This window comes from Podarcis pityusensis (assembly GCF_964106645.2).
Source record: "Podarcis pityusensis genome assembly, chromosome: 4".
Lineage (NCBI taxonomy): Eukaryota > Metazoa > Chordata > Lepidosauria > Squamata > Lacertidae > Podarcis > Podarcis pityusensis.
The window spans coordinates 45703203-45721311 of record NC_138027.1 but is presented as its reverse complement, the minus strand read 5'-3'; the positions used below and the strand labels follow the sequence as shown (position 1 = coordinate 45721311).

At 39.1% G+C, this 18109-nt stretch overlaps 1 protein-coding gene and 1 long non-coding RNA gene across 6 annotated transcripts in view; one reads left to right on the top strand and one right to left on the bottom strand.

Moving 5' to 3' along the window:
• Positions 1 to 18109, top strand: part of LOC308476426 — a 157094-nt gene that overhangs the window by 39575 nt on the left and 99410 nt on the right. The gene's annotated exons all lie outside the window — the stretch shown is intronic.
• Positions 1067 to 18109, bottom strand: part of ROBO1 (roundabout guidance receptor 1) — a 610482-nt gene continuing 593439 nt past the window's right edge. For all 4 annotated transcript variants that reach the window (XM_081003959.1, XM_081003960.1, XM_081003961.1 and 1 more), the window contains 4 exons: positions 17914 to 18066; positions 6474 to 6782; positions 3555 to 3751; positions 1067 to 2721 (listed from right to left, as the gene is read on the bottom strand). In XM_081003959.1, coding sequence (XP_080860085.1) covers positions 2707 to 2721; positions 3555 to 3751; positions 6474 to 6782; positions 17914 to 18066 — 674 coding nt within the window. In that variant the 3' untranslated portion in view covers positions 1067 to 2706. The remainder of the gene's footprint in view (positions 2722 to 3554; positions 3752 to 6473; positions 6783 to 17913; positions 18067 to 18109) is intronic.

Genomic DNA, 18109 nt, shown 5'->3' with positions numbered 1-18109 from the left:
GATGCACATGTTTAAAATGTGCTTTCTTTCTTTTATCCAGTTATGAGTATTATTTTAAAATATTTTATAAATCATGGAATATAATCATACACACACAAACACACATCGATAAGCCAGCTTGGTTACCAAAATCTCCAAAAGGATATATTTTGTATTTCATTGTGGCATTTACTATCCTCCTCTTAACATACTAAAGTGATGTATGTGCATACAGATGCACTGTGTCCTATATTTATATTCTATTCACTAAAATAAGCAAATCCTAGAATAAAAATAAACAACACAAAACGCTAAGGAGCTTATATCTACTGCCTACCTAATCTCAGCAGAGAATACACCAAAAAGTCAATAGGGAATATTCAAAGTGCTTTCAGCAATACCAATGAAGGTGGCCAGTTGGGCCAACGGTAAGTAAAAAAAAAAGCACAAAAAGAAGGGAAAATGCTTAAGAAACATACAAAAGCATGTCTTCTAAAAGCGTGACTAAATGTCATGACTAGAAATGGCTGAAGCCTGCTACTCTCAATTTACAGTGCACTTGGTCTTTCTGCACCTTTAAAGACAATTCTTAGAAAAAGGATGGCTTTTTCTCTGAACTGTCATAAAGACTGGCCCTTTCTAGAAGCTTCTGGCAGGCATGATTCTCAGTTTCTCTATTTAAGTGTCACAGGACAGAGTGGGAAGGAATCTTGGGTCTAATTGTAATGAAATGGAACCTGCTTTAGCTCCACCCCACTTTTATTTTTGAAGGCACCTTTTTATTCCGCACCACCACGTATAACGAAATGTTGCTACTCACGAAATACAATGCAGAACTTGGGGTCACGGTTGCAGTGCGGGCAGAAGCTGTCTGTCAGCTCTGACACTGGGTGACTTAGACCAAAGTGTTCCCGCAAAGGGGGAAAATGTCTTGAAGCACAGAGCACAAGGAAGGGTCTTTAAAATAGGACTGGCATTTGTTTGATGTACAATAAAATCTGATTTGTCAGTGTTATTTTTATTATTACAATGAGAAAGCTCCTAAATATACATTCTGTAGGTTAAACAAGAAACATGACAAAAGGGATGATGTATTTGAGAACGTTTTTAATAAATAATGTGACAAAAATTACTTTTATGATTATTGAATCCTCGGTATGCAAAATTATGGCTAAAATATGAGGTTTCTTACATGAACATAATGAAAAACATTAATCACATGGTTGTTCCCTCAGTACTGCACGCCCTTTCTATTATAACCATTTCTTAAAAATTAGCTAAATGAAAAAATTTAGCCCTCAGTAAATACCAAAACACTCCTTTCCCCCCACTGCGGCTAGGCCTGACAATTGTCCATAAACAAACACACAATTTTCCATTAGCACCGATGACAAAGAAATTATATAATTACAAAAGAGATCATAAAAATCTACAGACAAAGGACATAATTCTGTAATTTCAAAAGGAACTAATGGCTATATTTCATTGGGAATCCAATGTCAAGATAGGCCACAGCAAACTTGAGAATTTAAAGTCCAGAAAACGGGAAGTGTTCAGTTTATGGCCCATTCTTAGGTATGATACCATTACCATCTGTCACCTTTCAACAAACATAGAGCATTAATAAAATATGAAAAAACAAACAAAGGTATAACATCTTACAATAAGACAAAAACGGTTAATAGTTACAATGTTTTACAAATAAAGTTTAGTGATTGTGCTTTTAAAACCAAAAAATAAAAAAATAAACAGTGCATTACAAAAAAAAAAAAAAAAAAATCAACCCTCTCCCGCCCTCCCCCAAACCATCCCAAGATCAAAACATAACTTCTTTAAGTGGCACTTCTTCTTTAAGGTGAATTGACATTATAAAGTAGAGGTCTGAGATTTGGGCCAGTCATGATGATGATGTCCTTTCCCAGCGATGCTTTAAAAATGTCCATTGCTTTTTATATTTTTGTTTTCAGTAGCACTGGTTGAGGCCAACAACCGCTTCAGTATTTGATAAGCTTAACTTGTGATAGAACTGCCAAGTTCACTTCGACATGCCTTCTTTCTATCCTAAAGAACATTTGCAGGGAAGAATGTACCTTCCAGATAAAGCATGATAGAATCCAGACAAATTAAAAGTTTTGGGGGCAGGGGTTGAAAAACCAGTATGTGTTTACAGTACAAACCACCCTAACTCAAGTTGTGTGATGTCTTTTTGCTGCAAAGGAATCTGACTACTGGAAGAAAATACAATGCTAGTTGCACCAAGTGCAGCCTATAGTAGCATTGGAAGTTAGAAAATCTGCATAGATAGCTCTTCTTTTTTTGCAATTTTCTATTGTCCAATCAATGATAGTTTATTCATAAGATTATGAACTGGTTTGGTGACATACTTGTCTTGTACTGCACTGGCCACAACGGTAGCAAACTAAGGCTCCCCCCTCTGTCTAACAATGGAAGAAGTAGCTAGTGTAGCACCATAAAGAGCAGTTTAATTGCTGTCGTGGACAGAGGAAATGTGTGATATTTAAAGTGAATAAACAGGGTCATTAAGTTTAGGGTTTTAAAATAACATTAAAATAAAGATTAGGATTTTGATAGCATAAAAAGGTGGGGAATTGTACACTCTGATTGCACTGAACATTATTTCTGGCATCAAATATCATCAGACTTGAGGCATCTTAAGTGATATCTTTCTGATTAGATTTCAGAAACTTGTTACACTACATCTCTTCTTCAGCTTTCAGTTTCCTGTTTAAAAAACAACAACACATGATGTATTTTCTGGGTATTTTCTTGCCTTCTCACTCAGAATAATTTATGCTATTCTGGAGAATATACTTACTAAAATAATTTTGTTTCACAATATAGTAGATTATGATTTAAGCAGTAGTTAAAAACGGCTTAGTTTTGACTGCTGTAAAAACACTTTTAAAAAAGTTTCATATAATTAGGAAATACAAATTACAGTCATACCGCCGCTTACATTTCCCTCCGCTTATGTAAACTTCGGGATACGTAAGCGGCAAACCTGTAAGTATATTTCCAGGTTTTTGCCACACGCAGATGCGCTCTACCGCCGCGCATGTGTGCGTAGAAGCTGTCCCTCTGGTTGCGGAAACCTCAGGTTCCGACTGCAGCTCCAGAACAGATCCTGTCCTCAACCAGAGGTACCACTGTACATCTTTCCATCATAATATTGCTATAGTATAATGCTTTGAATTTCATATTTTGTTGCCTCATTTCTATAATATCATATCGTATTTTCATGCACAATTACTGAGATAAGCTGTGTTCAGCATTAATTTTGTATTGTGCCTTATATTAAATGTAATTAGTAACAAAAAATTGTAATGAAAGTTAAGAACTTGAAATTTCTGTGGCGCTCATAGATTAGTGGTTTAGAGATTAAATAGATATGAAACAGTGCTCCAATTGGGATTATACTTACCTGATGAGACCAAAAATCTAAAGTCTCTGTAGAGTATCCAATTAAGGGATAAAAAGAAAACTAGCTTTGAGGAATAAGCATTTGTATTTTCACAAAAGATTCCCCCCTAGTGACTATCAGAAACATATATTACCTGTAATTCTTCTTCATCCTCTCCTTGCTCATATGTTCCAAATACCTGCATTTCTGCCACATTTCTTCGACCTAGATTTCCTTGTTCTGCCCTTTGTCTACTTCCTGATCCTCTGGATGACATAGAACTTGAAGAACTAGGATCTCTAGTGTTGTTTGATGTTGGAAATGTAGGTCTACAATATGGCAGAATATCCTCTAAAGAGAGAATTACACATGTATTAATATTACCATAGACAAAAATGCCTTTTGAAACACACAATGTCTTTTAGTACTGCATTTGTACTTAAGTGATTGTTTTAGCATTGGAGCAATGGAAATAGCAAATATAAATTGCTGTTGATTACACTTGTCTGTCTCCCAACACATTCTATGTGCCTGCACATCTCTCTGCTCTCTCCTTCAGATGTAGACTGGAAGAGTTGCTATTATAAAAAGATGAATGGAAGGAAAGGAATAGGCTTCTTTTTCGGCAGAACTTGCTGCGACCTCTTCTATGACACAAAAGCTCCCAAATGTTTCTCTCTCAGAATAGAAGTGGGCAAAATAACAAGCTAAGAGAAGACGCTGGCCTGAATGCTTTTCAACATGAGCGGCTACTATGTACAACACTGCTGGAAAACAAGTGACCAAGAATGAATGCGTACATTGGGGTGAATGGGAAAGGGCGGAGCTACCTACATGCACGTACAACTGTGTGATAATGGAGGATCTTGAAAACCAACGCCTAGCTGTTCTCATTTTGCAAGGATACACATGTCTCTGTGCTATGTTTTCAAGCGCACTTATATACAAATATCTATGGAGACACAGCCAGAATGATGGTATATAATATCAGTGAGACTCTGGGCATGGTGGTGGAAGATTGAGATAAGGGAGGATAGTGGATTTAAAAAGGTGTTGAGCAAGAAGAGGTCAGAAGAAGTCATTTCCCCAATGCACCTCTGTCCACACCTTTTTTGGCAGCCATATATTCAGTGTTAGTGTGAAAGGGGTTATGTGTGTATCTAGTACAGCTATAAATACATAGGGCAGGTTGGAGCCCTGATTTCCTGGGGCCATAGCTGTCAAGTGTCCCTTATTTGAAGGGGCAGCCCCTTATTCCAGCGCCATGTCCCGCTGTTGTCCCTTATTGATGGATGTCCCTTAAATGATGTCCCTTAAATTTCAAAGGAAGCAGCTCCTCTCCCTCCCTCCCTCCCTGCCGGCCAGGGAGGAGGGAGGCTCCAACTGTGTTGCTTGGCTGTGTTGCTCACCCAATAAGAAGTCTAAGAATGACTGGGGGGTGGAGCTTGCATGCCTTGTGTGTGGCTAGTTAATGCAAGCCGAGGGTTTTTTTGAATGCTGGACGCCATTTTGTTGCACATGCTACTGCAAACTTTGCAGTGCAAAGCCAGGCCAGGGAGCCATCTTAAGTTGAGGCTGCATAGGCCTTGTGGTGCATGTGATTCAGATTCAATTCAGTTGAACCTCTGGTTACAAAGTTGGTTGGACAGTGTTCTCGAAGCTACCAGGATGAGTTTGACCAGACTGCAGGAGGACAGGAAGACTGGAGTGCCTGGAACAGATGAGGCTGCAGGTCCCTTATTTTGGCTGCTGGTCCCTTATTTTCAAGGCTGCTGGTCCCTTATTTTCAAATCTGTAAGTTGACAGCTATGCCTGGGGCTGCTGAATACAGGAGTTTTGCACACTACTGCCAGACATCCAGTTGCTAAAGGAAGCAAGGCTAGTTGGCATGATCATGAGCCCTTCCTCACTGCGTGTGGGATAATCTGCAAGGGCTGCAGTGATCACTTTCAGGTATATTGTGACACCATGCTTCAAAGAAGCTGAAAATGAACTGTTCTGTGTGACAGTGAAGTTAAATTATTGTTGGTTAGTCGTGTCCTACTCTTCGTGACCCCATGGACCAGAGCACGCCAGGCACTCCTGTCTTCCACTGCCTCCCACAGTTTGGTCAAACTCATAGTTAAATGATAAGGCAGAATTTAACAAATTACACACAAGCCTAGGTCAACATTGTTTTTTAAGTGAAAAATTACTTAAACATTAACAGTGTTTCCAATTTCACCACCAAGTTTTGCCACTGGCATTTATGCCATTGATATATAAATTGAAAAACAACACTCGCAGCACCATTCTTGGTGTATCTTGCTAATGACTTCACTTTATTGTGACCCATTGTCATTTACAGACCTCTTGCTTTTGTGCCCGCTTAACCAATTTACTACCCAATTTCTATTTCGTAGTTTTCTGCCCTGGTTAGATAGTATCAGGACTCGTTTGCTTATTTGATGACAGCTTTTACAAAGGCTTATTATATAGATACCTTCATATACATTCTTCAATCAGGCCTTACTGGCTGCCATAAAAATATATTATGTTTGTCTGGTATGAGTCATTTATGGCTTTTGTAACATGTTCTAGCTTGATGTTTGTAGTTAAGTATCCAGAAACCAAACTACCTTTCTTTTGTCATCATGCTCTTCACATTTTTAGAAAGGATTGAGTTGGCTTTGCTGTACCTTTTCCTTTTAGGAATCTGAAGAAAAACAGCTAATCACTTCAGTTTCTGACAGAAAGTAAATGATTAAGATGCAAGGGAAATTACTTTTCAGGGGTTACCGTAACCCATGAGATGCCAGGATACAGTGCTGTTTGGATGAATAGGAGACATTAGATTTCTAAAGGTTTTTATTTGTTTATGGTTTTCTCCTTCACATTTCCTAGCTGCAAAGTTTGGTCTCTACCTTTTTGTTTGTTTTGTTTTATATTATTAAATTTCAGGAGGTGCCTATATTACAAAGAGAGAGTTCTTCTAAGCTTTCATTTCAGTGGAGAATCTAGTTGGGTGACTAAGCGGAGACAACGTCATTATTGCAGAAAAAGCTTATAGCATTTGCCCAGTGTATCAAGTCACCTTGGAGAATATGTGTTTTTGCTGGTGTGCCATCTCGCCTTGCTGCTTTGTTTCCTCGCGGTTTGCCTTCACTTTGCTGTTCCTGTGATTCTCGGCGCTCCCCTGAACTTGTCCGCATGTCAGAATGCTGACGGCCATCAGCTCCTTCTTTCCCCTTATAGCCCGGCCCTTTTCTTTCCACTGCCCTTTCTGTTCTTGGGTCTATAGAGGACAACTTTGGCAACATGACAGACCGTACCTCCAGTTGAGATTTGGACTGAGCAGTGGGAGATTTTATAGCAGGTGGCGGTACTGGTGGCGGTGGTAGGTCTACAAAAGGGTGAAAAGAGAAAATAGCTGAAATTATTTTTTTAAAAATCATTTAAATCAACTTCATGTTTCTTAGCTTCCAAAATGTGTAGAAATACTAAGAATAATTTTATCTCTCTGCGTTAGGAAATTACCAAGAAAAGTTAAATGCCATAAACATTTGGTAAGTTCAGATCCTTATGTAGCTAAAAAGCACTACAGTCATACCTCAGGATAAATACGCTTCAGGATAAGTATTTTCGGGTTGTGCGCCGTGGCGACCCGGAAGTAACGGAGCATGTTACTTCTGGGTTTCGCCGCTCACGCATGCGCAGATGGTCAAAATGACGCCACGCGTGGAAGCAGCGAAACACGACGTGCGCAGATGCGCAGTCGCGTCTTATGTTCTGTTCAGGATGCGAACAGGGCTCCGGAACGGATCCCGTTCGCATCCCAAGGTACCGCTGTATTCATATACCAGAGCAGGCTTGGGGAAATGCAAGGCTTGCAGAAGTACAAAAAAATCTTTAGAAAATAGACCCCTAAGTTAGTGGGGGGCGGGAGGGGGGCTTCCAAATCAATCTAGTGACAACAGCATGCACAGAGTTCTGCTCATAGGGACAGCCTCTGCATGTGTTTCACGATGGCTGCAGAGATGCCTAGAATGTGTGAATAGTACTGGAAAGGGAGCGAGTGTGGCTCTGCTCTCCAACCTCGCACAATTATAGTTACATGTTCCTAAATACATGAGTAAAACAAATAACAGAATGGTCTTTTTAATGTAAAGTCATCAAAGAGATGTTATAACTCTTCTTCTGGGATTACTTAATGCTACTTTTTATTAACTATCATGTTAATAATTTTATTGCCATCTTTGTATGAGTTTATAGTTTTTTAAAAGTTAGAAAAGGGGTGGTGGTGTGAAAGAAAAAAGGGTATGGAGCTCAACCATTATTGTAAGCCTCTGTCCGTGATTCAGACTGTTTCGGGGCTTGAACTGGTTTATATAAAGTAAAATGTAAAAACATATTGAAATATTGATAAAAATGGATAGTTATCTTATTGTATGACACATGGCAATATAAGCCAAGGGCTTTCCTGGGTGCAAATCTTACTTTAAAATAGTATTCATTGAAATAGGGAAAATGTCTTGATTGTAGGTCTGTATGTTGGATATAAACTTGGCAAAAAAGATATATGGCATTCAGAAGTAGACAAATGTGACACTTAAGGCAGGGAATGAAAAGTGGAGCACTGAAGCTTCAAAGAACCTAACAATGTTCCTTTTTATATAGCTTTCGAATATAAAGAACAATTTTTTTTAGAAAACAGTCATTTTTTTTAAACAGCTATGTGTTCTTCATGCTATTTCTGTTCCTTCATTAACAATTAACAGCTTAAAAATAAAAATGCTGTTAAGTGATGCATAATAGCACACATCAGTATCATAAAAGTACAGAAAGGCTTCAAAGCCCACTTGAGGAAAGTAAGATACAAGGCTGCTTTGCATCAAGAGCACTGGTTGCCAATGACAGGTATACATCAAAAGGAGCAGGCTGTGGAAAATGGGTCCATGAGAGGTGTAAATAATAGTCATGTGCTTGTAAAGCATTCATCCCAAGTGCATCTATTGCACAATGAGGAAGAGTGAAATTTTAAAATCCCTGCTCCTGCAGTTTGCAATAAATGTGTCCCAAAAAGGAAATAACAATGCTTTATAAATCTCAGAGCAGCTGTGCCTTCCATTTAATGGGTCTGTCAGGTATTTCCTGTCAGCCAACATGCACAAAGGGGGAAGAGAGCCAGTGAACACTACTGTAGAGATTAAAATTAAAAGAACACAGATATAGTTTGGCTATGAATGTACCAAGAAATATAAAAAAGGCCAATGAAATAACAGGAAACCATTCTAATAAACCTGTGACAATTTCTCCACAGCAACAATGTCTATAGGGCATTTATTAGTAGAAAGAACAGTTCTCCACTTTATTTTACATATGAATAAAAGTTTATTATACAGCTGATGAGAAAAAATGAGCCTGGCTTTCTGTTATTGGAAGCATTGATATGATGCAAACAGATCTTGAGGATCAGCACTAAAACTTTCAAAAACTGTAAACCATTTAAACAATTGTTTTAAACAATTATATGGTGGGTACGTTTGAGTGTGTGTGTACACCCCCCCCATATAATTGTGCTTAACGTGGAAACTATTGTTTACTGATCCATAATATAGATGTAGAGAGCAAGAGCGAGACACCCACTTCTACAAACTATTGGTGGTTTCTGTCCTTGTACCCTCTGCCCCACCTTGTTACAATGGTTTACTGTTGTACTGCCCTTGCAAACACCCAGTAGCCTTTGAGAGAAATACTTGCAATACTTTTTAAAGGTGTCCGTGCCATAGGAGTAGTTCCAGCTGTGGAAGACAAAGTTTGCATTTAAAATATTGTAATTCCTGCTGAAAGAGGCTGGAACTGTAAGCCTGCTATATACATAGGTAAATTTAAAGGTACCCCTGACCGTTAGGTCCAGTCAAGGACGACTTTGGGGCTGCGCGCTCATCTCGCTTTATAGGCTGAGGGAGCAGGCGTTTGTCCGCAGACAGCTTCCAGGTCATGTGGCCAGCATGACTAAGCCGCTTCTGGCGAACCAGAGCAGCGCACGGAAACGCCGTTTACCTTCTCGCCGGAGAGGTATCTATTTATCTACTTGCACTTGACGAGCTTTTGAACTGCTAGGTGGGCAGGAGCAGGGACCAAATAACGGGAGCTCACCCCGTCGTGGGGATTCGAACCGCTGACCTTCCAATCGGCAAGCCCTAGGCTCTGTGGTTTAGACCACAGTGCTACCCGCGTCCCTTGCTATATACATACACACACTTTATATTATGGTAACCAACTATTCAAATATTTAGAAGTTTAAAAATAGTTATTCTCCAAACTGTAGTTGAGCTAGGTATACCTGTAGTTGAGCTAAATATACCTAGCTCAACTACAGTTTGGAGAATAATTATTTTTAAACTTCTAAATATTTGAATAGTTTGGTTGCCATAATGCTGCTAAAAACTGGGCCAGTTTGGAATCCTAACTTTCCAGGAGGAGATAACACCCCATCCTGCTCAGTGATACCTGTGATTTTGTTGAGTAAAATGAATAAGAATTAAGTGACTGGAAAGATGAAGATTGTGCGAAGAGTTCTTTACTTCTACTCCACAAGAGCTTATGTCTTTAAGGTGCCATAAGACATTTTCATAGGTTAATAATTATGTAGAAGGACCTTCGATGTAGCTTTACTCAGCCTTACACAGCAATTACCCTGTCCAAAATGACTCTTTATACAATTATGAAAAACACAAGCGCTCTTTCTTTTTGGAGTTATGGAGAAAATAAGAAAGACAAACATTCTGTAAGCAAATCAAGAGTAGTGCCAGTTCTAGAGATTTGGGTTAAAGATAGGTCCTGAGTCTTAGCTGGTTAACGTGTTACTGTGGTATAATATAGTCCTACAGATTTTGCTGGAACTTTAACTATCTTAAAATTTCACTGAATAGTTATCTTTATTTTTAGATGTTATTGTTTAATAGAGCTATCAAACTGTATCCAATGATGTCCTCTGGCTTGATCCCACGGAAGGTTCCATCAGCAGAGTTCAGATGGAGACAAATTTTGCTGATTCCCCACACACTCTGTTTCAAAGGATCCTACAAACCTTTGGAGCAGGCTAGGAGAAACACTGAGTGCTGAAGGGGGAATTGGTAAAAGGCACCTATCTCCCTGTACTGCTGATGGAGGCCCTACTGAATCAAAGTGCCTTCCGTCAGTGGAGAGATGCCACTGGATGCAATTCATCATTTTGTTCATAAATCCCAAGGGATGCACCCATCTCTCAAATGCTTAGCTCTTACAAAATTCTGAATATATTTTAAATACATTAGTGTCTGATTGCACAAGAGTCTACTTAATAGGCTGGAGGCAGAAAAACAAGAACCAACCTTGCAAATAGCTTCCTTGGCAGGCAAGACCTTGCTAATTCATTTTAATAGAGGAAGACCAAGCACACATTGTTCTGTACATGCATATTACCTACTTTTCCAATGAACAGAAACCATAGAATCACATAGGAAGTCAGTAAGGACACCCAGGTGTCCCCATAATTATGGCTCCTTTTTAAGGAACTAATGTTGACCAAGAAGAAAGACTACTGATAATAAAATGTGGTTGAAGATAGCCCATGTAACAGTAATAAGGACAAGCATTTAAAAATTAGGCAATCTCCAACTCTTCAATTTAATGTATAACCAGGGATATATTGTGACACACAGCGATTAAACAGAACGCTGATAGTATTTAAAGAGAAAGTGGCCTAGTAGCAATTTTTTGGTTAAAAATACAATTTGATGTATGCCAGTAATGACCACCACAAAGTGATATGCTCTTTAGAGAAAGCTTTATCACAACCTGCAGAGAAGGTAGAGAAACTTTCATTACAACCAACCATTCCTTGCTGAGAGGAATCCTTCAAATCAAAAAAGGAAACTTTTCAGAGGTCAACACTATTTCACCTCTGCAGTATTTATTTAACAGCTCAAATCACAGAGAAAATCCAGAATCAATCTGCCTTGTCTGCTGCAAACTGGCACACTTACTTATTAAAAAAGAAAATGGAGGCCTCCATGGTGAGAAATAAAAAATAAATCACACAGTGACATCAAACCAATATATGGAACCCAGAGGTAACTAGAAAAGGTCAGCTGTGCTCAACTATTTCATTTATACATGTCTGCATATTGCTGCTGCATTGTTACCCGCTTAAAGAAAAACAATTAACCGATGCTATTTTATAGCATGTCCTACAGGGAAAATCTTCCTTACGTGAATTTTCAACACTTTAAATGAGAGGCTATAGGAACCATGGGAAAAATAATTTTGGGGGAGGAAAAATCAACCCAGCCGGCAGTTTAAAATTGAAAGAGGAAAATGCAAATAGATATGTGAAATAATTCCAAGTGTAAGAGTCAAAGAAAATTAAAATAGTTTCATATAAGATATATTTTCAGTCTAAAACTGGAATGTTGTACCGTATTTTTCGCACCATAGGGCGCACCGGACCATAGGGCGCACCCAGTTTTTAGGGAGGGAAATCAAGAAAAAAAATATTTGGATGGATCCCGCTCGCTGTTTTGGCTTCCCCTTTAGCCCCGTGCAGCCTCTCCTTGCCGGGAGACGCTGCGCAGGGCTAAAGAAGCCATAGCCCTGTGCAGCCTCTCCTTGTGGACGGGTTGCACGCAGCTATGGAAGAAGGCAAGGCAGCGAGCAGGATGGATCCCGCTCGCTGTTTTGGCTTCCCCTTTAGCCCCGTGCAGCCTCTCCTTGCCGGAGGGGTTGCACACAGCTATGGAAGAAGGCAAGGCAGCGAGTGGGATGGATCCCGCTCGCTGTTTTGGCTTCCCCTTTAGCCCTGTGCAGCCTCTCCTTGCCGGGAGACGCTGCACAGGGCTAAAGAATCCATAGCCCCGTGCAGCCTCTCCCTGCCGGAGGGGTTGCGCGCGGCTGTGGCACAAGCCTGCATTCACTCCATAGGATGCACACACATTTCCCCTCAATTTTTGGAGGGGAAAAACTGCGTCCAATAGAGCGAAAAATATGGTATATTGTTATACATTATTTCCACTTCTAAAACAGTTTGAATTTCTTAGCTGGGTGTACTTTACATGTAAAGATATTGCAGATTTTTAAGTTTCCATTATTTTATTGTCTTGTTTTATGTTTTTATATTGTTGTAAACTGCTGTGATATATTTTTTAAGATACAGTAGTACATATAGATCTATATATAAATATATAGATCACAAATCCCTTGAATCAGTAAAAATGTGTCAATCCGAAACCCAAGAAGGCTATTTCTGCCTGTACAGTAACCAACTGTATTATTTTTGGTGCCTGTTTGAAACATTTTTGTTAAGGCAAGCATATCCAAATACATAGATGTTGACATGTTTTATTCTCTTTTTAGTTTACTTCTCTTTTCAATTGTTTCTAAAATGTTTTAATAACTCATTTTTAACTATTTTAGTCATTATTTTAATATTTCTTGTAAATCACATAGAGGTTCTGTTGTAGTCAAGCAGTATATAAATTTTGCTAAAAAATAAGTAATAAAGTTTTTGCTCAGCCCAAAAGTTGTGGGCCCAGGCACATTGAGCCCATGGCCAGCAGAGAGGGCAAGACACAGATATAATAATCATAGGACACCCTCTTGGGATTTGAACAGGCTATAGCCTTTTGATAACAGATGTCAGTAGATTTTGGCATAGACATTGGGAGTGAATCCTGACTCAACCAACCCGGCTACTGGTTGATTGTTTGGCAGGGTGGATTCTGGGTTATGGATCACCCTATGGTATACAGTAGGCTTCCTCAACCTTGACTCTCCATATGTTTTTGGCCTACAACTCCCATGATCCCTGGCTAGCAGGACCAGTGGTCAGGGATGCTGGGAACTGTAGTCTCAAAACATCTGGAGGGCCGAGGTTGAAGAAGCCTGTTATACAGCAAATCAGGGCAACCATCCAAGACCACAATTTTAGGTGGAGTGCTGTGACCCCTCAGCCCTTGTCTGGGCATCTGGGCAAAAGCACCTCTTATTGGACCCTGTTCCTTGGAGTAGAGGGCATAGGGTTCCTGAGCTGCCCACCATCAGCCACCTGAGCCATCTCGCCACCAAATGGTATATTAATTTTGCTAAAAACAATAAGTTAGCAAATAAAAAAAAAATGCTGTAAGTTTCCGTCCTTAGAAAATTTTGAAGACTGCAGTTCCCATAAAAATCATTACACTTTACCTCAGTGTTTGACCTTGTGAGAGCTTGCACTTAGTGATAGAATAAAATCCAAACAACCATAGTTCAAAGACTTAAGCTAATGTTGGCTTTCCCAAATATTCCATGGGATCTGCCATTCTCAATTAACAAATTTGTGCCTGGTGGTAAGTTTCCACCAGTTTGCTTGAGAAAATGGAAGTATATAAGCTGGTTATCTTTAACTTCTAAATAAAAATGTGAAGGGGTTTTTACCAAATGAGAATCCAACATGTAAGTTTTGTTGAGCTGAACCATACGAATTTCTTCAATATTTTCTTGCACCCTCAGAAAGTGCCGTTCCTTTTTGTATGTGTGTGTGTAGTATTTTGCAACAATTCAATGAAAATTTTGGAGGTATATTATGGAATACTAAACAGAATCAAGAAACCGTTGTGCAGCAGTAAAAGCTTTTTAAAATCCAGGTGTTTGTTCCATCACTGCTCAGCAACAAGGTGAAACAATGAAGTGTGTGTAATGCGCCTTTATATACATTCATTGACTTTACCATGAAGCCAAATCTGATTGGTTATATCGGCTTGTGGTAACAGCATACTTGCTTGAACTCATGGGAACACAGCAATAATTTTTAAAAATCACTGAAGCAGCAGCCTTTTGAGGAACAATAGCTGTGAATAAGCACAAAAATGCTGACCTTTGGTGGCCTTTGAAATAATAAAAAACCATGAAAAATAAATCAGCCCAGCAACTGACACAACATCCAGCCACACAGAATTAGTGATGGACAAGCACAAAAGTCATGAAACAAAAACCAATCATGCGCTGTGAACATTACTGGCTAACACTTAGGAATAATTACTGGCCATCCCTTTGCTACCTTCCCCGCATCAAGGGGAGAAAGCTTTGAGGACAAGTGAAGGTAGTAGCAAGTAGAAGAGGTCCTGTGTGCTTCTCTGTCCCTTGGAAAATCATGTGTGTAGAATATTTTCCTGCCAGGGTAATAATGATACTGGGGCTTGTAGTCAATTCCCATCATTCCCAGTGTCAAAAGAGCTTCTAATTTCTTTTCTAGTTACAAAATCTCAATGTAACCTCCTATAAAGGTAAATGACGCAAGTAAATTGTTCAGTGAAGCATCAAATATATTGAGTATGCCTAAGAGTATAAACTAAATTCAGAAAAGTTAATACCACTTGTGGGTCCCCAGTCTTCCACAAACCACTATTAAATAAAACTTATACAATAGCAAGAAGAAACATTTATTATTGTCATTATTTATTGGTCACTTTTTTGCCATGGCAACTCAAAGTGACTTACAATATTTTAAGCAAAACCCATGCCCCAACTGCAAGATGTGAGGTTACAGGGAACCAGGCAGAGGGCCTTCTCAGTAGTGGCGCCTGCCCTGTGGAACGCCCTCCCATCAGATGTCAATAATAAACAGCCATCTGACTTTTAGAAGACATCTGAAGGCAACCCTGTTTAGGGAATTTTTTAATGTTTGATGTTTCATTCTGTTTTTAATCTGTTGGGAACCGCTCAGAATGGCTGGGGAAACCCAGCAGGATGGGCGGGGTATAAATAATAAATTATATCATCATCATCAAGCTATGGACCTGCTCCTTCAGTGAGAGTATAACTCTCTCAAGAGCAGGCCACCTCCCATCCATCTGGTCTAAGGAACCACCCACTAAGAGTGCCTAAGCCCTATCAGGATTGAGCTTATTGGCTGTCATCCAGTCCATTACTGAAGTAAGACAGCAGTCCAGCATATCCATTGCCCACATCTGCAGATGTAAAGGAGCATATTGCTGAGAACAAAATTCCACACGAGCCCACTCTGTGGTTTCTTGCAGATGTCAAACAGCATGGGGATAAAATGGAAACCTGCAGAAGCCCACATTGAAGGCTCCATGGGCCAAACACCACTCCCCAAGCATCACCCTCTGAAAGAGACCACCCATGTAGGACTGGAAGTATATTGCTAAACGTAGTAATTTTAGCCAATTTTAGTGACAGTGTTGGCCCCACAATGTAATAAAATGAAGCTACTTGCTTTAGGTGGCACCATGGGGGGGGGAGATAGGATCCCCCCCCCCCCCAGTATTGGCCCTAGTGGGGGTTGGCAAGTGGAAAATGTCATTTGGGCTCCAATTCAAGCATCAGAAAAGCTTGAGCTGGACCTGTAAAGATGAGTGAATGAAAAATAAATAAAATATTTGCTAAACTTTGGTTAAATACACAAGTTAATATGATGAAGTAATCAGTATCCTCCATCAAAAGTATTATTATCATCAAAAGGCTGGTCTGTAGCAAACACTTTTGCTTTCCTGTAGATTACTGCATTCATTGTTTTTTTTAAAGCACTGCTCTTATTCTGAAAAGAAATAAATCTCAGCATGTCATCAAATACAAGAAACTCTTGGGTAACTAGTAAAGGTCAAATGTTTCAAACATGTCTGCTTTACTGTTTCCCGCTTAAGGGAGGGAATTAGTTATATGATGTCATACCCTGTTGAACACAGGTATTACTTTAATGCACTTGCTGTCTGCTTTACAGTGTGATAGATACTGTATCCAAAAATAATCAAATAGCCAGTTTTTATTACTATTTCAATTATCAGAGAATAACTTCCTGTTGCTACATGGCTTACATATTCTGGACCACCTTATCACACACAGGTTCAAGGAAATTCATGTCTAATTATAAAATGTGCTAAAATAAGCACATGCACGAGAACACAAACTACATACTGATTAAGTTTATCAGAACAGCTGCAATTTTGTAAATTACAGTGCTATGCAGACTAGCATAATATAAAAACTTTTAATAGAAAATTACCAACAAATGCAGCTCAGTTATTTAATTCTTCTTTTAGAAAAAAACCAAAACCAAAATAACTATATAAAGCTCTGGACAAGATTTCTTTTCTGGTATTCTAGCCAGCACAGATGTTTTCATATCACGGTTTGATGCTTACTCAATTTTTCACATAGGGGCTCCCACTTAAAACTAATAAACCTGTTAAGACATCTATAAATTCTCACAAAAAGCCATTACAAGGGTTCCATAAATATAAACTTAGTTGCATAGTTCTGGGATTTATACCATGCATTTCTCACTTTCCAAAAAGCAAAACAAAAAACCCCTCCAAATAAACAAGCATGCACAAAACTGCTTTAATAACCTCTTGAAATCAGATAATATTCTGACAATTCAGTTTCAGTGACAAAAGGAGCCTGGGCAGAAGCCAAGAGGCCCAGGTGCATTGTGTCATGCCAGTATTTAATGTAGTCTAATATCAGATAGATGCTAGTAGAGAAAATACTCAGAATAAAGTACAGATAATAGCATGGACAACCACTCATTGCAAAATTACTTTTGCTCATCATGCTGTGCGCTTTGTATTAAATTTTTCTGTCAAGTGGCAGGAATCACAGGGAGAAGTGGCTTGAAAACCCCTTCTTGTAACCCTCGATAAGTATCTATAATATTAGGCTTTCATATGATAATGGCAAATGATGCCCCTCTTTGAAAAATTTCTGACTGGTAATGAAAGTCCTAATCAGATTGTTGTTGTTGAGAACCAGGAGGTGGGGAAATGATGCCACTGCTGCTGGCAACCCCTCCTCTTTAGTGAATTTAGAAAACTTGACAAGATGGGTAAATCTTACATGAATTTCCAACAAAGCCCTTTGGTTGTTTTATAAAACTGAAAGGTGGTGGTTTAATAAAAGCTGGCCCTCCTGAGGCATTTTCATTAAAGGCTCTCTCTAGACAACATCACAATGTTTGCATTATCCTTCCATACTCCCCAGAGAATACAAGCATTACCTTTTCAGCAGGAGTCGATATTGTGTGTGAAGGCATGAGAGGAGATGATTAGATTCTGCCTTTTGGTGCACAAAGTAACCTCTTGGAACAATACTATGGTTAGGATTAAAATTCAACGATTTTGCTGCCTGCTATTTTAATGCTAAATTGTTTCTGTGATGGGAAAAATTACACTACGGAGGATTTATTTTAATGAAGATTTTAATCTCATGCATGTATTATTTTCCACTATTGTACCCATTTGCAGTCTTCTCTCAGAAAAATAGTGACAGTTAATGGCTGATTAGGGTATTAGAGAAAACAAATGCACTTTTAATGTATGTGTGTACAGGAGAATTCAGGACAGACTGAAAACAAAAATGATGCTTACGATAGACTATGCTGAATATGTATAGCATCAGGAAATGTCAGCCACTTTTCACTTAATGTAACTTACTGTAAGCTTTGCAAAAATACAGTATTTGCACTAGAAGTGTGCACATCTGAACATAGTGTTTACCATCTGTGTAGACTTCTCTTCGTAGATGTCCTTGCTGGTGCTTTTGCTTTCTGACAGGTCGTACCTTCTGAATTACAGCAGCACTCATGTTGCTGTCAGTAGAGACAGGGCTAGTGGGTCTAGGGCAGTGTGAGGCATGGTAATGTCTACGACCTGGAAACAAAGAGGCACACAATGTTATAATTTGTTACTTTAT